The following is a 22,274-nucleotide window of genomic DNA, read 5'->3' as shown; positions in this document are numbered from 1 at the left end:
ATTTTACAGAAACACAACGGTCGGTTAAATTTACCCACATGAGACAGGACAAGAGAGGAAGAAAAAAACAGTTGTTGCTTAAGTCAGCGATTACCAAGATTGGTGTAAACCACAGGGACAGATACAGGCAGGAGTGAGGTAAGGTGTCAGCTCCAGGCGCAGTGAGGCTGTCATTAAAGTAAAACTTCACAGTTAGAAGAAATGTTAGATGCGTCCTGATAAGACTTCCAATATGACTACTCCAAGCTTGGTGGAGCTCTCTCAATAGCGATTGTCCATTTAAGCCAAAGTTTGAACAGTTTTGGTCGACATTTTTATTTCCCTTTTTGGTCTCTGTGTTCTTCTTACAGGTTTAAAGAGGAAGAAGCGTAACATGTAACATATTTCCATGTAGCCTTCCAATCAGGATTTTGTGGTATTTGAATTAAAATATGATGGCAGTTATGTGGTTAGCCTGAAGGACCCATTTGTAAGTTTTGCTTTTGCTACACAGCCAACGTCAACATTAGCAGCTGTTTATTTGCCAGTCTAGAAGAAACATTGCAAGTTCAGCATTAAACTTTCTTTCTTTCTAGCTTGTTTTGCACCAATTTCTCCTCACCTTATTTTCTTCTACTAAGAGCCCTTCTATAGCCCTGGTTGAACTGTCTCATCACTTTCCGATACCGAGTCGCTGTAGTGTCCAGTTTGCCCCCAAGAAGTAGTGCTGCTCATACAAAGTAATATAACATATTCTATTGTAAACGCAACAATGGCTGAAGCTCTTGCCAAGACTGGTAGGTAAACAGCTGTTAATGCTAATGCTGGCTAAGAAGCAACAGCAAGTCTTACAAATAGCTCCTTTTAGTACAGTGCTTAAGTGAAAGTAACCTACTGATCCTGCAGAATGGCTCCTAGCACTGTTATATTTTTATATTATTGGATCAGCATCAATGTATTAATGTGCAAGCTGTGCTTCAACATTGTAGATGAACTTATTTGAATTACTTAATTTAATCTATAATGATGCATCATATTTTATGAACTTATTACAATTTAGTTTTAATTTGAAACATAACTAACTAAAGCTGTTAAATAAATATTAAAAAAATATAAACATATCCCTCTGAAATGCAGTGAGGTGGAAGTATAAAGCAGCAGAAAATAAAAATACTCGTATAAGAGCCTCAGATTTGTACCTAAGTACAGTTTTTAAGTAAATGTATTTAGGTACTCTCCACCACAGAGATTCAAAGAGTATCGCATGTTTGAACTGGTAAATCTGTCCTTCTGTCCAACTATATTTCAAAAAGACTACACTTTGATAAGTATTCCCATATTTTTAATTAGGGACTTTCACCTAATTTTTACTATTAATACAATACAGTGGTTCATTTACTCTTTAGATTAAACATTATAGAAAAGGCTGTTATGGAGCAGAGGAAACAGCACTGCTGCTGCTGTGTTACAATATGTGATGCAAAGGTAATCTCTCTTGCAAATGAGAGCTGTGATATGAAAAAAAAAAATCATATTGTTCAAACAGAAATATGCAGATGCATGCACAGCTGCATCATGAAGTACAGTAATGCTAACATAGTTTAAACAAAGCACTGTAAGATTTTTTAATAACCAGAAAAAGATTATGAAAATCAAATAAAAATGAATAAAGCTCACACAGAGGGAAAAACTTGCCTCTCTCCTTCAGTATCTTACTCTTGCACAGTGTCTCAGGTTTCAACACACAGTTCACGCAAGATATAATCACACTCTGCAAAACTCTGGGAATGAGTTTAAAACGTATGTGTGCAGATAAACATGTGCGTGTATGTGTTTGCACTGCAAGTGAGAAAAATGCATGCTGTATAAGCAAGGGATTATCTTCCCCTTAGGTAACTTTACACCTACAGGCTGCTGAGAGACAACATATACAAACACACACAGACGCACAAGCCTGCAGACAGCATGCAGACAGCAGAGCAAATTTAAACACAGTCTCTGCCTGATGCCAATCTCGATCACCTTGAGCATTTTATCTTGTCTCAGTCTCCACATAAAGTTGTATTTTGTTGTGGTTAATTAACTAATTTGGCAAAGATCGTCACACAACATTACATTATAAAATCATCTCATCACAGCAAAGCCATGACTATGATGAGAATAGTTATCAGTTCAACTGAAGTTATCTATGGTCCTTGTTTTCACATTCTGTCAACCTGTTTGCTCTAATGAGCTGAATCTCTTATCAGTTTGATAATTAAGATGATAGTTTGATAAAAATGGTGAGAACTCTGCAAAAAAACTGGACTTTATCAAGCTGCAGAGTCACAAACACCTTTCTCAACCATCCCTCGATGTCATTACTTGACATCAAAACTGCATATTGCTTCAGTTTGTTTATTTTTTCTTGACAGTTTATTTGATGTGGTCATAAGAAATGACACAGTGAATGGGTCTGATGAGCAGTTAGCAGGTCACCAGACTATTCAGCTAAGTTCAAATAGTTAAAACTGTTTAGAAACCAAACAGATTGTTACATGATGCAGTGATAGAGAATATTTACTTGTAAAGTGATACAATAATGAACCACATTGGTTTCTTTAAACCTGCATTATTTAAATATCTAAAATAATATTAAATGTTAAATATTTGGCCACTTGGGGGCAGTGCAATGAGCTGTGAACCCCACACTGACATTATAAAGTTAATATAGCAAACAAATTAGCAAACAGTTACTTTTTATTTGGATTCATTTTGTTGCCACCCAATGAACAATGAATGGTCCAAAACAAAGCTGCCTGCTGTGCCTGAGAGCTACCAGCGTGTACCACAACAGTGAAGTTATCAGCCAAGAAACCCAAAACAATGAGCTAAAAGATGCTAAAATGCTCCATAGCACTGAGGCCAATTGTTGAGTTGGGCAATAACTGTACAAGCTATGAGCAATGTCTTTCACATTATATATTTGATCTGTTGTTAATATGTTGATTGGGTGATTGGCCAAAAAAATGCAATTTCTTTTAAAACAAAAACAAGCTATGTAACCATAAAAACACAAGAAATGCATAGTTAAAGAGAAATTCAATGTATATAAATATCAAATACAATTTAACAAATAACACATGAATTAATTGCAATAATATGTGAATCATCAGCACAGAAATAGTAATGTATTTAGTGCCTTTGACCTATTGGTAAGACTGTACATGGATGATAGTAAAGAGCATTGTAAAGTAAAGAGGATTGATCCACGAAGTACACCATGAGAGACATGGGTTAACAATAAGTGAGGGATTAATCAGAGCCATTTTTGAGCTTCCAAGTTGTAAAAAAAATCTCTCTTGCTGGCACTCTGAAAACTGCACCAAATGAGGAACTGCAGGCATCCTATTCCAATCATGATTGAGTGATCACATCTGGGGGAAAGGTTGGGCTACTTTAATTAGCTAAGGATTGTTAATAACCCTGAGATTGCAGACACCCTTCAAGCACATTCAAAAACCAAGGCAGGGACTGAAGCATGGATTTGGAAAAATTACATACCCACAAGAAATGCATCATTTAATCAACATGCATCCATAAAATGTGGATTAATGGAAGGGGAAAATGTATAATTGTAGCAACAACCAATTCCTTTTGCAATATTGAGGAAATTTCAATCATTCTTTTACTTTCTGTTCAAATGAGCTTTTAAAATTTCATGCAATTACACTTAAACTGCAAAAAGCAACAACACCAACAAAGTTCAGTGTGCTTGCAGGCATAGCAGAAACCCACAGAGGCATGGCACATGGACCAGCAAATGGTGTGGCAAATTAAATTCTTGTGCAAACAACATCAACGCATCAACATCTAGGCCTCACTGAAACAGAGCACAGTTCACAGTCCTGAACAAAATCATTTAACCATCCCACACAAAGTTCAAGGAAGACATATGACGCACAACTGAACAGTGAAACAGAAAACCTAATGCTTAGATAAACTCTGTAGGCGCTGGAGCTGCCAAACAGGTTCGCATAATGGAAGTAATGTATCATCGGAACGCATCAACATCATGCAAATGCAAGCGATCACACTTCCATACTTGTTATTGTGTACTCGTCTTACATACACAACCACAAAGATACACAGGCAGAATTTTGGAAATACTGTGTCCAAACAATCACCGACAACAAGCCCACCGATAAATCTTTTCATATTTACTTATTCATTCAACTGACCAGTTAAATTTGATTTAATTTATGCCATTTTGGTCTCATACTTAAACTCCAAATTGATTCAGATTGTGATTTGTGAACTGTCTGTGCACAATTCATCCAACAGGTCTGAAACAAAAATTGAATTGGTAAATGGTACAAATTCTCATAACGTGTCTCTCAAAAGCCAATCTGTTTGTACAAGTTCTTCTTACATGAGACACACAGAGTCTAAAAATATCATTGTCAATTTTCAAATCCTGCTGTGTGTTATTTGTGTGGAATTGCAGGACGTAAACTCCTCCTCAGGTCATTGAAACACCCACGTTCCCTGAAACAATATGAAGGCATGCACTCTGTGTCGTCACTGCTGCGCACACACACAGAGACACACACGCTACTGAATGAGGAGATTTTGTCTCCTGTGATTAGCTGACAGCCATGCAAAGGTCTGTAGCCTTGAGGTTTCAGCAGAGTGTAATGAAGACAGTCGTCTATAATCCTGTCATTAACACCAGCCTGAGCACAGAACCCCTGTGCTGCTCTTTACCCCCATTCCTAATGACTGCTTTCAGCTTTCTAACTTGACTCTTTGAAATTCCCCCAGCTCTCACTCAAAAGTACGACTCAAAACTTTCCTCCAACCTACTGTTTCCTCAATTTTGTTTCACCGTGACTCTAAACTCCTCCATTGTTATTTCAGATTAAGCCTGGCACTATCATAGTAGACAACAAGTCATATGGAAAACCTACTAGAACCGGACATTCATAAATTCATTTTTAAACATGAGAGACTGGAGCACAGTCAGACCCGAACTAAACAGACCTGATCCAAAATGGGCTCAATCACAACAGACCCTAGCAGAGTGAAAACACACCTATGAAAAGAGCAGTGACATAATAATAATAATTTCTCTAAAATGAAAGTGAAGTAAAATTTTATTTAAAAAATAATTGTTCATATGATTCAATCACTATTTTCACCTCCTATGATAATAATTTTCTAACCAATTTAATATCGGCAAATGATATTTCAAAAAGCCATTTTCACTTAACAGCATAATTTTCTGAACTGTACGCAGAGCCACTTGGCTATATTAGACATACTGACACAGAGACCCATGGTAGTGAAATGAGACCCAGTTGGACTGAGTATAGTTTGGACCCAGTCTGACTCAGGTCCTGGGTCAGATCTCGGTTTCTCCTCCTGCATCTGTACGCTTTGATTTGATGGTGAAGGATCTGCTCTTTTATAAAACTGTCAAAGCAGCACTGTGGATCCACCTCAAGAAACATCACATCTTAGTAAAGTCATCAAAACCTCAACACACAAGGATGAGGTTGTGGTGTTGGTGGTAGGATCTCTAGCAGCAAACAGCACTGGCCTGAGTACTGAGATGTGTTGGGTTATAAACGGCTGCCTCTCGCACCGGTATAAACTTGATTGGATGCTACTAGTCAGCTGGTTGACAGGCAACAGTTGAATGAGCCAGTGATGCTGAAGCATGCAACAGGCAGCTGATCCCAATCAGCTAATGCAAGTGCGACCTCAGGGTCTTGCAACAACATGCTCCTGGGCTAATATCTTCAGCCTGCATGGGAGTGAGGTGGCAAGGTTGCATTTCAAATTAGGCTCGAGGCGAAAGAAAACCAACTGCACTTAAACTAAAGACAAAAAGAGAGTTTGTATGTTTAACCCAGCAAGTCCAGCAAGTACAAAAGAAGGAGATATTACCCAACTCTATCTATTGGGAAGCAACACAGAAACAAATAAATCAAAATAAAAGAGCATCTTGATAAATTTAGGGTTGTGATTTAGAGCTATTTGGACTATTCTGTCAGGTTTAAGCTCAAATGCCTGACATTTCCTCGCTCCTCGCTTTTCTGATGGCATTTTTCACCGTCTTCTGACATTTTGTAGACCAAACAATCACTGAGTTAAATGAAAAAATAATTGGCAGATTAACTGACTATTACAAGTTGCAACCTTAGTGTGACGGGCTGCCAGGAATCCTAATGCAAACTAACTTTGTTCAGTTATTGTGATTTAGTCACCTGAGGGTTCAAGTCCTTTTCCCCCTAAGGTATTTACCTAATCTGTGTACCAATTGTTGCAGTTTCTGTTTTTGGTTTCTTGTCTTGTCTCTTTATGTCTCACACAACAACAACAAAAATAGCTTCAACTAAGAAGCAGGAAGCCAGAAAGGAGGTGAAATGGAAAAGATCACACCTGAACATGTGTTATTTCTGAGTAAGCATGTGTATGGGTATACAAACTGCTTCTTGAAATGTGATACATGTCTTCATCCTGAGTGGTTTTATCACATAAATGTCATCACATCACATAAATGTCACCATCAAAGTTTCAAAAAATGCCCCTAGTTCTTCTAAAACTAAGCTTTGGTAAGGACGGAATTACTTTTGTATTTTCAGGAAACTGTGACAGGAGCTGACACAGTACTTTACCAGTCCAGCAGCAACATCCGGATGCAAATTACTGCCGTCATTCAGAAATCAGGTCATGCTTCAGCCTCTACTGTTCCTGCATCAGGGTGTAAATTATGTCCTTGTGTAGAGGAGATGGCTTCAGACGCTTCTGAAAAATCCCATCCTGACCGTTTGGCCTAAACATCCTCAGCAACGGGCGACAGCATAAAGCGGCAGACAGGAGAACAAATTGGTGTTGGCAGCTTTAATAGACTACGTTGTTGCGATGTCAAACCTGATACGGGATTGTTAAGATCAGCTGATACATGGCTTCATTTCACAGCTTTCAAACTCAAGTCTTTGAAATGTATGAACTCATATTCTTTCCTCTCGTCAACTCTGCAGCCCCAGACTGAGCATTCGGACTGCCTGGAGGAGTTTGATATGGTCATGGATCAGTTAAGGTCATAGATTAGAGGGTGCACTGCTGCTCTGAATTTGAATTCACTTATGAACACACTTTCTTCCCAGTATCGTATCTCAGATCTACTGGCTCATATTCAGACAGCTGGAAGTTGTTTAAATAAAAGCAGCCAACTCAACGACTAATTTTCTTACTGTGGAACAAACTCTTATATAACATTTATCTTTGCAGAAGCGCACCTGTCTGATGGCGTGCAGCAGCTTGCCATAAGAGTAGAGAATGACGCCAAAAGGCAGGACCAGGCAGAAGGTGAACAGGCAGACAATGTAGGAGATATTGTTTGGCGTCTGGGTCCTCCAGTCGACTGAGCAGGTGGTGCCGGGGCCCTCGGGCCCGTATTTGCTCCAACCCAGCAGCGGAGGAACAGTCCAGGCCACAGAGTAGAGCCAGGAAAAGCAGATCCCTCCCAGCGCTGGGCGGAAGTCTCTGCCATCGGCTATAGTGGGCGCCATCATGGTGCAGTAGCGCTCGTAGGACAGAACGGCCAGGGATATGAGGGAGACGATGCCTGAGGAAGGGGAAGTACAGAACAAGTGGTCAGTGGGTGTGAAAAATAATGTGGCATAAATGTGGCAACACGCAAGAAAGAGCTGAAAAATGACGACGCTGAGTTTAGCCTCTGATTTGAAAAGGAAGCCGAAGTTACAATACTGAGACACTTATTGTTGTAAAATTGTGTTAGACACCATAGCTAAAGCCTTAACAATGTATTAAAACCCACGTGCAGACTTGTGAAACCTTTATTTCATCAATGAAAGCAAGAAAATAGTCAATTTCTTTCATCCTCCATCCAATAATATACAACAGACCAGGTCCACCTTCAGAACCCCTGAAGTTATAGTGAGCTGGGCTTGATTAACAGGCAGACTCCAGTAACTGCTGAAACTTTGAAACATAGATTTATGAAAACAACACAAAAAGGGAACAATTTCACTACTTTCTTCCCCTTTTCTAGACCACATCAGACCAGGTCCAGATCAAAAACCATCTAGTCTTTAACAGGGATTAATAAAGTGTTTAAAATAGTTTCAGACTTTAACCTTTATTGCAGATGTGAAAACTCTTGTTAATCAAATTCTGGTTTTATTTGTTAAGATGTGCAGGTTTTTCAGCTGGAGTTTCTATTGAAGTAAATGTTTTTTTGTATTTTTATTTATTTATTGATTTGTTTCGTGAATAAATGAAAAAAATCTCAATTTTTTTAAATTGGGGTTTCTGTGTTCTCATTCGCTACAAGATAATGAGCAAGCAACAGGTGAACAGCTGGATTTCCAAACTTCACAGGAACATATCTAATTTCCCAACAGACCCTCTTCTTCCTGCTTCTCTCTGTAAACATAAAATCTACTCATAAAACTCAGAATAACCATAGATTTACACTCATGTTTGAACATTTTAACAACTCAAGCACGTGTGTGTCTTTGTCTCAGTTTTCAGCATGTGAAACAAATGGGCCTCTTTTTGTTTTTGAACTTTTTCATTTTCTTTGTTTGCATTAATAGCGCCTCCAGATATCCCTTTGGATTTAGAAAATAAAAGCATTACTCATCATATTTGCTCAAAAACTTTGGTTTGTGGCCTGCTAATGTGTTTGGAGAAGTTTGTTTTTAATCTTTAACATCCTATCCACACATTTTCTACAGAGTTTATAGATTTAGTTACCATTTTCATTTTGCACGAAAACCTTGTGGAAAATAATCAAAAACTAAGATAAATCTTTGAATTGTAGGGATGCTACTATTATTTTCATCAATGATTAATCAATCTGTTTAATCTGTCACATTTTGTTTGTGTGTCTTTGTATGTTGTCTTGTTATGTTGCCTTAAGTCTGTTTTATATTTAAATTCTCCTAATACCTTGTATTTCCTATTTAAATCACTTTAAAATTGCCTAGTTGTTCAAAGGTGCTATACAAATGTAATTGCCTTAATTAATCAACTGATCGTTTGGTCTTTAAAACACCAGAAAAGAATAAAAAATTCCAGTCACAGGTACTTAGAGCTTCATGCAATGTAATAAAATGTCTCTAAATTCTTTTGTCTGACCAACAGAGAATCAATTTACTTTAATGTCAGATAAGGAAAAGCAGCAAAATATCAAAATTGAGAGCCTGGACACTTCAAACATTTCGCATTTTTGCTTAAAAAAAAGAATTAAATGATTTGTCAGTTATCAGTACAGTTGCCGGTTAATTTTTTGTTGACAGATAAACATATTAATCTACTAATCATGAAGCCCTAATGAATTCTGGAAGTGTTTTTGCACATTTTATATGAGATAAATAAGGAAAATTCTTCAACTAGTTTATTTTTATTACTTTAGCTCTGTACTGTGACTCAGCTCAAATCAACAGCTGTGTCATTACATCCTCATTGCTCAGGTTAATTATCATTATAACTTGTTCACACTGAACAAACATGCACAGAAACAGAGGCAGACAGCAGCACAGCCGTGCACAGTCGTCTTCTACATGCTAATCGCTAATTGATGAGCATGTGCTATTGGGAGTAAATTGTCGCTGAAGTCTTAAATCAGAGCTAATCAGCACATACAAGCTAAAGTGCTGGGCCAGGGGCACTTTACCTCCATTCCACTGAGTCTACCAAGGACAGAGACTTTGATTACACACAATCACAGCAACTTGATGCATAATGAAGGCTTCCACGGCGTGTTCGGTTTGGACAGCGGGATGGGGTAGTGGGCGCACGATGTGTTGAGAGCAACAGCAAAGACTGAGAGTCTTGAGAATAATGGAAATGATTTTGTGTTTGTCTGTCTGTGCAGACTGGATATTAATGTGAAAACGATGTGTGTGTCCGGTTGAGTGTGAGCGTGTTTGCAGGGTGAAGAGGCCTCCCTCTATTCATTACTGATGCACTCTGGATAGATAAAGCCAGGGACTCGACAAGTCTACCTTTATGGGTTACACAGAAAAAATGTATTATATGATATTAAGAGGAAAAAAGTATATCAATTAACATACATACGCAGGTAAGTTTTGTATAATTACAATATCTCCACTTATTCTGGTTGAATACGTTGCAGTTGGTTGCAGGTGCTTTACTCAGCTGTCATCTGTGTGGTTTTTTTGTGAAAATTGCTTCTATATGTCTCTAAAAAGTACTTAAATGAAACTATCTAAGAAGGGAACATCACTCCTTTGTCAAACTGCTTTCAGCCCATAGACATAAGTAGCCTGTAAAGAGGGGTTTACAGCCAAGTAAGTGGAAATTGCTTGGCTGTAAATGGTCACTAAGGGAAGTGCATCATAAACATTATACACATAGGAGCAAGGCTATTTGAAACTAGCACTGATGAAATGAGTGACGTCTGCACACTGAGTCCATGCCTTAAATTTATCTAAGGTTCAATCCCAGTCGGATCGTTGTCATGTCAGAACGTATTTATTGGTGCAGACTGATGGTCCACTAGCCAAAAAGCTTGGGATCCAATTGGCTAAATCAATAAAAGTCTATGCTGGAGAAGTTATGGGTGTATTAATTGTGAAGCTGAATTCAATATATATATATGTATATTTTTTGGTTACATATGGGCAGTGGAACGAGCTGAATATCCAGCACATTATGAAGTTGACGCGTCTATGGCAGTACTATTTACACATCCAGTAGATATGGATCATCAGTATCACTCACTTATCGTCATGTTTACATTTACCTGATGAAAACAGATGCTGCACAAAACAAGGGTGACGAAAACCATAAAACCAAAATGAGCTAAAAGAGGCTAAAAAGCCTCGCAGAGTTGAGGAAGACCTCACCTTTTGGATGCAAAATCTCTGTAGGTATTGCAATAAGCAACATATCATACACCAGAGTCATTTGATCCATTATTAATGCAACAAATATTGATTAGTCCGGCTTCATTGTTTTGTTTCCTTGTCTGCCAAATGAATAATTTAATAACTGCGAATGTGATCAGAAAAGTAAATATCTTGTGAACAATACAAGCACTCTTCATCGCCCGACTGCGCTGATGGACGTCGCCTAAAGTTGTTTATATTAAATTAGCTGTTGATGACCAAAGGCACACATTAATCACTTGCAGAATTATAATGGAGGGATTACAAAGACAAGAAAACAAACTGTGGTGAGATAGTTAAATAATTATGAATCGTGTGCAAACAAATTTGAAAAATAACAGCATCCATGGCCTCTCCAGATATAATGGACTCTGTTAATATGAAGGCTCTGCTACCTCAGCAACAAAGGCAGCCTCTCTTATAGGCGACCATTTCTCCATTCCGGTTTGGTAATGACTGCACAGTCTCTGCTCCGGGCCTGGTGGGGATCCAGGGAACAAATCACTCCCTAACACTGGCTTTGATTCAAACATGGCCCGCTTTGATTCCCTGGCATGCATTTTAAAGGGCTTCTCACCTGAGGCCCGATTCTTCTTCGATCAACTCCGGAGTGGTGTGGAGTAGATTTAAGGTAAAATGAATGACCCGGTTGTCCCAGAGTCCTGAGTCAGCACAGGAGCTAATCATCTTTCACTGTTTCTCGCTTTTGTGTTCTTCCTCTCCCTCTCGCTCCAGCTCATCTCAGTCTTCCTTTTTTTTTGTCTCCTCTTTCTGTTTCTGTCTTCCTCAACCTGCATTATCCTCGTGCTCTCTTCTCGCTGCACCCCTCTCACTCTCTGTTACTTTCCATCTCACCTCCGCCTCCCTCTTGCTCTCCCTTTATTTACCCAGTCTTGTTCCAGATCCAACTGATGGCAAAGCAAAAGCACTTGTGCCAAATCAGACCATTTCTCTCTCAAATGCTGACCACTCAGCACCACTTCCAACACACTGTCAGTGTGTGTACATGCATTTACTATAAGTAATCCTGTTATTGATGGCTTTCTGGAGTAACTTAATTTCATTAAAGTCACATAAAGAAAAAAGAAAAAAGAAAAAAGAAAAAAGAAATCTGGTTTCTGTAATCATCTTAAGGGGATTAGTGAAACCTGATTTCCACAGCTAGATTTCCTCTCAATAAAGGTTATTTCTTGACCATATCTAAGCATAACCAGGTCTCTGATTGACTTTTTACATGTGTGTATGACAAAAACTTCAGATGGGGAAAATATCACTGGATTAACAGAGTGATAGAATAGAAGACTTCAATATCTGCTGTTTTTCTTTTTTTTTTTAAATGATTATTTGATTAATTGTTAGTCCATAAAATAAAACCATAATAGTTAACAGTTTCCCAAATCCTGCCCCAGTAGCCCTCCACAGTGTTGTGACTGCAGACTGTGTGACAGAGAGGATAACAGAGAGACAAATGAGAAAGAGAGAGTAGGGAAAGAAAGAGAAAGGAGGGGAGGGAAAAAAAAGAAGAGCCCTCTGACTTCGTGAACAAGATCTTATTCCAGCGAGAGTGACCCGATGAGGCTTGATTGCAAGCTTCCAAACAGCCCCAGACTGCATGGTACAGTAGCTCAGATGTTGTCTGGGTAATTGCAGTGGGGCGGACAGTGTCTCATTAACAAACAGAGCGGATTCCATCTCAGCTCACACAGGCAGAGGGTTTTCCCTCCGGTCCTGCCAAACCCAGTGGATCCCTTTTATTTATTTATTTATTTATTTATTTTGTGGTCCTGTGCATGATCCTGTATCTCTTATCAGACTGACTGAACAGAGTGCTGTGTTTTCCTACGCGTATTTTTTTTCTATTTTCTAATTTCAGTTCTTACAAGTAAGCCTGGAATAGAAGTGTCTTTGGCTTTGCATAGGTGCCATGATTTGAACTAACAGCAGGTCACTGAACAGAGAGAAACCTGGCTTCACTTTGTGCACTTGCATATCAGACACACTGAGAAGCCACTTGCATGTAGGAAAATTGCTCGGAATTGCACAATTTTAATGCACTTCACACAAAGATACTGTAGCTATACAAGCATTGTAAAGAGGCGATGCAATTCAAGCTCCAACTCCTCCTCAGGCTGCAATTTTTTCCACTTAAAACACAATCCGATGTGAACTCTGCTGAGTTCAAACTCATTCTTGTGAGGATCAAGTCCAACAATGTGCTCTCTTCTAAGAAGTAACTCCCTCACACAACAGATGATTCTTTTTTGCATTCTTCTGAGATTTTTTTTTTTTTAACTATTATTTCTACTATTACTTCTGCCATTGCTTACAAGCTTTCCATCAGCCAGAACACAATGTGGAATAATTTGACCCCAAAGGTTATTTCTGGTCATTTTCAAACTGGGCTGCACTTCTCCTTTTTTCTCCACTATCTGATCAGTTCTCACCAAACTGTCATCAATCACTCACTGCTCACATAAATCTTTGATGTTAGAGCACTCATCTCTCCATTCCAGTAGTCTTACAGAGCCAGTGACCAGCACAGTCCAGAAGTGAATGTCTAAAGCCTCCAAGTCTGCTCTATTTCAACAGTGAGCCTTTTGATCTCGTCACGTACAATTTTGATGCTGTTGGTTGTTGCTCATTTATTCTGCAGCCGCCCCTTAACACACACCACAGAGAAAGAGTGTGAAAAATTAATTGTGTAAGTTCTCAGGTCATGGATTAACTGTAGATATAAATTGTGCATGTCTCATCACAGCTTTTAGCTTTCAGGGTTGTATTGGAAAGCTGTTGGCCCTGTCATCAGATGTATAGCAGAGTTATGGAGGAATTTAGTGAGACTTCTTCAGATGAGAAAACTGCGACCAGATTGAAAATGGTCTGACACTAAAAGCGATTTAAGAGCAATAACACTTTACTACACCTTACCACAAGTCCAGACTCCAAAGAAAACTCAACAGATTTAAGAGCAAAAACAACACCTTACTGCAAGTCCAGACTCCTAAGAAAACTCAACAGATTTAAGAGCAAAAACAACACCTTACTGCAAGTCCAGACTCCTAAGAGAATACAACAGATTTAAGAGCAACGACACCTTACTGCACTCTACTGGGACTCCAGACTCCAGAGAGAAAACAGCTGATTGAAAGGCAACAACACTTAACTGTGTCTTACTGAAAGTCCAGTCTCCAAAGAGAAAACAACTTATTTAAGAGCAACAACAATGACAGCTTACTGCTCCTTACAACAGGTCCAGACTCCAAAGAGAAAACAATAGCTTTAAGAGCAACAACCCTTTATTTGGCCTTACTACATGTCCAGTTTCCCAAAGAGAAAACAACTGATTTAAGTGCGACACTTTATTGAGAGTCTAGACTCCACAGAGAAAACAAGTGCTTAAGAGCAACACCACCACCTTAGTGCAAGTCTGGAGTCCAAAGAGAAATCAACAAATTTAACAGTAACAACACCTTGCTGCACATCACTGCAGGTCCGGACAGATCAAAGAGCAACACCATGCTACTGCACCTGCAATACAGGTCCAGAATCCACAGAGAAAACAGCAGCTTTAAGAGCAACACCAGCTCTCCAGAGTGCCGTAAAAGAGATAGAGACGTACTTCACAGATTGATTAGTTGCTTACAATTGCTCTCAATGACAGAATCCCTTAAGTGCAATGAGGAAAGTGAAGTCATTAAGACCATGAAAATGCTGACAAACACAGTAAGATCACCTCCTCTTGTCTTGAAAATTAGGATCCTATGGTTTCTGAGCAGGGGGGTGACATTAATCAATCTTGGACAGTGATTAGAGTGATTGTCCTGAAAGTGAAAGGTCAAAGGTTTGATCCCAGCAGCACAGAGCAGCTCAACAGTGCTGTGTGCACACAAATCTGAACACCAGACACAACCTCTAAGGATCAAGATAAGAGCCTAACAAGAGCAGATTTATTATGTAATAAGATCAGAAATGCTTTTTCCATCTTTTATGATTTTTTTTTTTTCTTCTAAGTGTTCATCTCTTCTGAATCTACAATATACATCTCTCCAAGATGTGTATTGTCACATCTGGGACTAAATCTGAAATATGACACATTACCAGATCCTATTAGGATTTATGTCCCTGAAGGAAATTGAGTTTGCAAGCTTAGCAAAGCTGAACATAATCGGCAGCGAGCAGCACATTACACCTTCTCAACTTAATAGGATTTTAATTGAAATTAACCGCAGAATTAAATGGGTTTACAGGATTTTAATCATGTTATGTTTTGAGTGAGTTTTACTGCAGGCAAGGAATGAGCATTTTCTTCTGGCAAGCTGCCACAGAAGGAGAATGAGGTAAATATGTTTAGTAGCAAAGCGAGTAAAACATATAAGAACTGATGAGTCTTAATTTTTGTCAATTTTCACGTTTAAATTCCTGAAAGGTCAAACTGAAAAAAAGGACATCCTGGAGACAAGACAGTGTCCAGTCATTACAGCAGACACTCACACTCATCTGACTCACAGTAGAAATTAGTGAATAAGATGTAAAATGTGAATAAGTCACTATAAGACAAAGAAAGATGAGATGTAAAGATTTCATTCTGGATTAAATGACCTGGAAGATGCTGTCTTGGTTCACCCAGTCTCCGGTGACGCATGCCAAAGATCATGAAAACACCTGCTTACCCAAACATGCGTTCACGAACCCGTACCAAACGCACCCAGCGCGTCCGATCAGCCACCGCCCCTGGGTGCTGGCCGCGAAGCTGAACGGGGTGCCCAGCACGCTGACCAGCAGGTCACTGGCGGAGATGCTCACCAGCAGGAGGTTCATGGGCGTGCGCAGAGCCCGGTACCGGCAGAACAGCGTCAGCACCAAGAAGTTACTGAGGAACCCGAAGGTGCCGATGAAGCCGAGGCAAACCGCCACCACCAGGTGTCCCGTCGGGCTCAGGGACGGGGGAGGCAGAGCGCCGGACACCTCTCCGTACGCATCCGTGCCGGCTCCTCCCCCGGGACAGTGCGCGCAGCTTAGGCTCACGTTGGAAACAATCATACCGGGCTGAGCCGCGAAGTTTGGACCAGCCCGAAGTTTGCACCGCGGGAGGGAACCATCCGGTGTCGGTGCTTTTCACTCGCTCAACCCATCTGGAGAAGCGAGGGCGCACGGAGGAGTCCTCTGGCAGCTTTTATTGAAGACGGGGGGCGGGAGGGGGGGTTGTCAACGCTGAGCTATCTAACCCAAGAGAGCTAGTTGGCGAGTGAGTGAGGATTCAGAGAGCAGATGCCAGTGTCACGTTAGGTCCGCCCCTCTCCGGGTCCGGAGAGGTGCGTCTCTTTCTCTGGCGCGACCCCCGGATCAGCGCTGACTGCGCCTGAGCTTTTATCACCCACAGCGGCTTTCAAGGCGCTGGGAGACAGAAGCCCTCAACATGAGGCGCCGGGGTGGGGTGTGTGTGTGTGTGTGTGTGTGTGTGTGTGTGTGTGTGAGTACGCATACTCTCAAACCACCATCAGTGCACTGTCGATGGAAGTGTTGCGTAACTATATATTTTTTGGGGGATAAAACAAGCAGTAAAGCTGCGTGCGGAACCTGTGTGACAGGTGCATGCACAGAGCAAGACCCGACTTCTTTCTCACAGGTCTGAAAACCTTTGTGATCGATCCAACAGCTCCTCCACACGCATTTAATTAAAAGAAATCACCGATTGCTGAATGTCAGGAGTGGAGGAGAGAATCCATAAGCTGCCTGACAAGAGATCAGTGTTTTATAGCCTGAGGGACAAAGACTGATTTCTTCAGAACTCATGAAATACCTTGTCTTAGTTAATCATTATTTCAAATAGACAGACAGACAGATATTTATTTGCGGATTGCAGAGTGATTTATTAGCTGATGTCAGTGGTGAGGAAGTATAATTAACTGTCAGAAGCATGGGAATCAATGGTACTGGCCTGGTTCTTTCTCCCTGTGTGAGTCCCTGTGTTCCCGCTGCTCTTCCTTATTCTCACTTGTTGCACATGTCTTTTTCTCCTGCCTCTGACAGGAACACAGGTACAGACACATTTGGCCATTTCAGAAGGAGCCCTGGGTTGTTTTTCTGGGTTTGGGGGAAGAGGAATGAGTTACTGCCAGATACTTCCCTTCCACCTCAAGGTTGGAATAAGTCCTCATCTAAATATGAAATATGTCTACACATAAAATTACACCTGCTGTATGCATGACTGAATTTATACATTTTAGAAGGCAACAATAAATGGATGTCATGAGCTCTATGATAGAAACAAATCTAAGCATCTCGAAATCTCAGTTGTCAATGCTAAATGTTTGAAAATGTGAATTGACCTCTGAATGACAGGGCACGACAGCAGGGCTCGATGGAACAGTGAGTTCAGGTCCATAAAAGTCTAAACGGCCTTGAATTCAATTCAGTCCCTGGTAAGACTTTTAATCTGTGAGTCGATTTTCAAAGATGACACTTGAGAGTGTGGCTGATGTAACACACATTTCTGCTGCTGAGGGAGGAAATGCATTTGACATGTCTGTCAAACCTCGAGGGTACACACAGACACACACACACACACACACACACACACACACACACACACACACACACACACACACACGTCACAAGGAGTAACACTGAATATCAACAACTTCTGTTTGTCTACATCATGGCATCTTTAAGGTAAAGGTTTAGAAATGCAATGCTTACAATAGGGCTGTAACTAATGATTCTTTTCATTATCTTCCAGTATAAAGTGTAAGCTGATTATTTTCTCAATTAATAAAGATGCATAGTATCTGCCAACCTTTACTTTCCACCTCGCTATGGAAAGGGCACATGAGGCAAAAAAAAAAGACTGCCATTGGACGTAAGTCATGAGGTGTGAAATCATTCACCATGGACACGAGGGCTTCATTATTTGCACATAAAGGAATCAGTCATTGGGAAAGCATTAACTCATGTCATTTTAAGACTTTAAACAAAGGACAGATTATGTCACTTTTCTTTGAAATCAGAGCAGCCAGATAAAACGATCGGCCTTGCATACTTATTATGCAGGTAAGGCACTGAAACGCATACACTTCACACGTGTTGCACACCCCATCTCTGATGTCTCTTTTACTATTCCTTTGATTTCAAATGTAACCTTGCCACCGGATGCACTCTTGCACCTCCAGTGAGAAATGAATTATTAATTAACCAAAATGAGTACATTTAATGAAATTTGCTTCATGAAAAATGTAGCAGTGTTCATAAAAACTTAAGTATAGACATATTTTCCTGCACTTATATATGTGTGTTAATTTCCCTATCGTTAAGGATATGGCATTTTCTCACTCAGATGTGCAATCATGGTTCTCTTTGCAACTTTTTACTAATGATAATAGGCTTTCCTGCTATTTACCATCATGGAGTTAGTGTATTATGGCAAAAAATAAATAAACAAATAGAACATCCGGCCTGGATATATCACACTTCCTGGAGTTTGAAACTAAGAGTTGAGTTTTGGAGTTTGGGACATTTATGAACCATCAAAGACATCATGTCCCAGATGCAAGTTTTGCTATTGCTACAGAGCCAGCATTAGCGTTAACAGCTATTTAATTGCCACTCTTGGCAAGCATTTCAGCCATTGTTACATTTAGGTTATAATACGTCCTCTGAGCAGCGCTACTTCTTCAGGGCAGACTGGACACGTCAGTGACTCGGTATTGGAAAATAACGAGGTGGTCCAGGTCAGGGCTAACTGGTTAACTTCAGTAAAAGAAAAATATTTTAGAAGCAAATAAATAAGAGGGTTGCTTTCCACCACTGAAAACAGCTCTTGCCAAGTAAATGAATAAAGTTTGATGCTGTACTCACAATGTTTCTTCTAGACTGGTAAGTAAACAGCTATTAATGCTAACACTGGCTATGTCGCAATAGCAGAACAAATAGTTCCTTTAAAGTTTTTGAAAAATTATGATGTTATCATGGCTGGAGGCATAAACAATGTCTAAAAATGTCTTTATTAGTATTATTAAATGATTACTAATAGACTGTTGGTTAAGTCATCATATGAAGCACCACGGCAATGAAAATAATTTCCTGAGGTGAAACACATATAAATGTGGAAAAGCATTTCTTTCTTATTAGCAAAAGGTTATTATGTGTGTATGTGCCTGTGTGTGCGCATGATGAGGAACTCTGTCAGCATGGGATTTGTTGACATTTGAACAAAATCATCAAAGCTCCAACTTGCAAGTCAGATTCAAAGGAACCACAGTTTACAACCAGAACCATTTCACCTCCCAACCTGACTTAAGTAAACACAGCTGAACCCAAGCAACTCACGAAGAAATCGATTCTCACTCTCTCCTCCGTTTTAATCTGTAATGTGGATTCGTGGTCACACACACACACACACACATGCAGCCAATATTTCATGATTAACTGTAATCGGCTTGCTGCTGAATTGAAGTTACACAGTGTGCGGTGTGGCGAACTAGGCTTTAACAGGCGAGCAGTAATCAAAGTGATGCGTCCGTCAAGCCATCGAGCTTGCGTATTGTTGCATGTGTACAATGTGTTTCAAGTGCTAAAAGGCTGCAAGCACTGACTGAATGGTTTATTTTCTGACTTATCAAATGACTGACTCACTACCTGGTCGATTTGCTGACTGATTAAATGATTGACTGGCTGATTTATTGACTGATATAAGGGATGATTGAAGAGTTAGTTGATTCACTGACTCACTCATTGACAGATTTAGAGGCTGATGAACTGACTGTATAGTTGACAGTCTGACTAAATGCATGATGGTTCACTTAGTGACTGACTGACTGACTTTGGTGATAGGTTAACTGACTTATTGGTAGGTTCACTAACTGAATGACTGACTGACCTGCTTTAATGACTGACCAATTGGCTGATTGAGTTCTTGATTGATTGATTGACAGACTGGTTGGCTGACTGACTTACTGACAGCTTAACTGACAGAGCATCTGACTGATTAAAAAGATGACTGACTGACTGAGTTGGTTATTGATTGATAGGTTGATTGATTAGTCAACTGACTGGCTGACTGGTTGACTGACTGATTTAATTGTCGATTGGTCTGCTGGTAAATGAACCCACTGACTGGTTGACTGAGTCATTGGTTGATTTACTGATTGACTTAGTAACTAACTGACTTGTTCACTGACATAAAATAAACTAGTTGATTCACTGACTGACTGACTCATGTAATTAACGGTAATCAATATTTTTTATAATATGAAATAATTGTATGATGACCCAAGGGTATATTTTCCAGACTTTTCCGTCTTTGTTGGTTTGTTTAATGGTTATCTCATGTTCTACCAGTAAGATGAAACAAAGACGAAACAAAACAAAAAAAAATCAATGCACTTTACATTGCAAACCGATGGTCAAAACCACAAATGGGTTTGGTCAGGTTTACAGCATATAATCATCATAATTCATGAAGTTGCTAGAGAGTGCATAAAAGCAAACACAGGCAATTCAAACAGATGGAAACAGAGGGTAAAAACCTGACTGCAGCCACAGGAGGCCCGCTCCTGGCATTTCTAGGTCGAGTGGGGGGCGTGAAGTGGTGTGGATTCATTAAACCTGATCTCCTGCATCACTTATCAAGTATTACCTCAACACAGAGTGTAACACATCAAAGTAGTTTTGATAGCTGAAGGTCACGAGATGAATTCAAAAACACCACAACTTTCGGACGAATGTGCATTACAGTAGTACCACGGCACCTGTTGAGGAGATACCATTTTATCTACAGCTTTGATGCATGCGTTCACATTCATAAGTGGACGCAATCGGAGGGAGAGGGCGTGTAATGTTTTCATTTAGCTATTTAGTGAGATATTTATCGATTTAGTCAGTAAATGTTCTGATTAGTGGCATTTGGACATGTTGCCAATAGTGTTCATTACCACTAAGAGCCGTTTCATCGATGTGTATTGCCTCGAGCTAGGGAAACACAGACTGAGAGTGAGACATGCAAGAGGGCAACAAGTATGACAAAGAAAAGTCGTCCAACCTTACCAACCTTGCACATCATTTGTCGCTACCCTCTGATGCAACCTTCGGCATCATGGTTACAATTATAACACACATGGTAACAGTCATGGATTGGTTTGTTAGGTTAAGGCCCATAAACTACTTGGTTAGGTTTAGGACAACATTGTGGTTAGAGGACCTTTGTTGTCATGGTTACAATAAAAAACACGTAATTAAGGTTGCTCATGGAGAAAATAAACAATGTTGAGTGTGCATCATCGAAGCGTCCGTCCACCCCAACCTCCTTCCCATGTGGACTTTGTCGGCCTTTGTACTATGCGACCCGACTCTTTTTTTTCTTACCATAATTATTACAGCAGCTAGAGGTCACCTAACAATAAAACACAGCTATAGGGCATTATAAGCTGCTTGCACAGATGACCTATGGAGTCAATTTCTACAAGAGGACAGTCTCACAAAAACTAATTACAGGATTGCAGATTGAATAGAGTGAATAGAAGTGAGCGTGGCGATGTAGAAGGCCAGCCTCGACAGGATTCATCCAGCCACACTGGTGTTAGTAAGTGTGCTTGGTAAAAGTTAACCTGAGCTTCTCCATCTCTGGAGAAGTGAAGACAACGATGCGGCTTTTTAGAGCTGATTGTGTCTGGTCGGTTTCTAGGGCTACCAAGGAGATACAGGTATGTGCTTGAAGGGCTGTTGTTTCTGGACAGAAAAGACAGAGGAATGCAGGAGCTGCAGCTTTGTTTTCATTGGCAGCCCCCTTGCATAGGTTCAGGTACAGTATAAAGAGCAGCTTTCAGTGTGTGTGTGTGTGTGTGTGTGTCTGTGTGAGACACAAAGATCCAATGTGAGAAAACAAAGAGCTATGTGCACTGTAGCATTAATTATTCTCAAATCAAAGCCCTAATATGCAGCTTTTCCACATTAATAATATATAAGATTTATTATAAGGTGCTTGGTGCATGTGGACAAATGAACTCAGATTTCTTCAAAGTTCTCTGCGTGTGTACATAGAAGAATGTGTTTGTGATGATCCCACCCCCGTGAGCCGCACAAGCCCTGCATGAGTGTGTGGTTTTGTTTTTGTTTTCAGCCTCCTTTTTAGTATGAATATTGAAATTGTGATTCTCTCTCTCTCCCTCCCTCTCCGGCTGCAGTCACATAGTCAAACACATCTCCTTCCCTGACCACCACTGAAAATGAGGTCAAGGATAGACGTAAAGGGGAAATTATAAGGACAGGAAAAGACAAACACAGTGCTGAGATAAGAGGTGATAAGAAAGGAAGCATTGAAGTGTCCTTCCTTAGCGTTTGGAGAATTTTACCAGCTTTCATCATGGCTGCCAC

The 22,274-nt window shown here is 40.0% G+C and overlaps 1 protein-coding gene across 1 annotated transcript in view; it reads right to left on the bottom strand.

Moving 5' to 3' along the window:
* The window catches only part of tmtopsb (teleost multiple tissue opsin b), a 28,571-nt gene extending 12,472 nt beyond the window's left edge, over positions 1 to 16,099 (bottom strand). The window contains exons 1-2 of the mRNA XM_071484679.1: positions 15,578 to 16,099; positions 7,266 to 7,594 (exon numbers count right to left, since the gene is read on the bottom strand). Coding sequence (XP_071340780.1) covers positions 7,266 to 7,594; positions 15,578 to 15,947 — 699 coding nt within the window. The 5' untranslated portion in view covers positions 15,948 to 16,099. The remainder of the gene's footprint in view (positions 1 to 7,265; positions 7,595 to 15,577) is intronic.
* Positions 16,100 to 22,274: the final 6,175 nt, after the last annotated feature.

The sequence above is a fragment of the Trachinotus anak genome, unplaced genomic scaffold (genome assembly GCF_046630095.1).
Source record: "Trachinotus anak isolate AG129_WGS33_773 ecotype Australia unplaced genomic scaffold, CSIRO_AGI_Tana_v1 ptg000009l, whole genome shotgun sequence".
Lineage (NCBI taxonomy): Eukaryota > Metazoa > Chordata > Actinopteri > Carangiformes > Carangidae > Trachinotus > Trachinotus anak.
The sequence above is the reverse complement of the archived record's forward strand: the minus strand, read 5'-3'. Positions and strand labels throughout refer to the sequence as shown.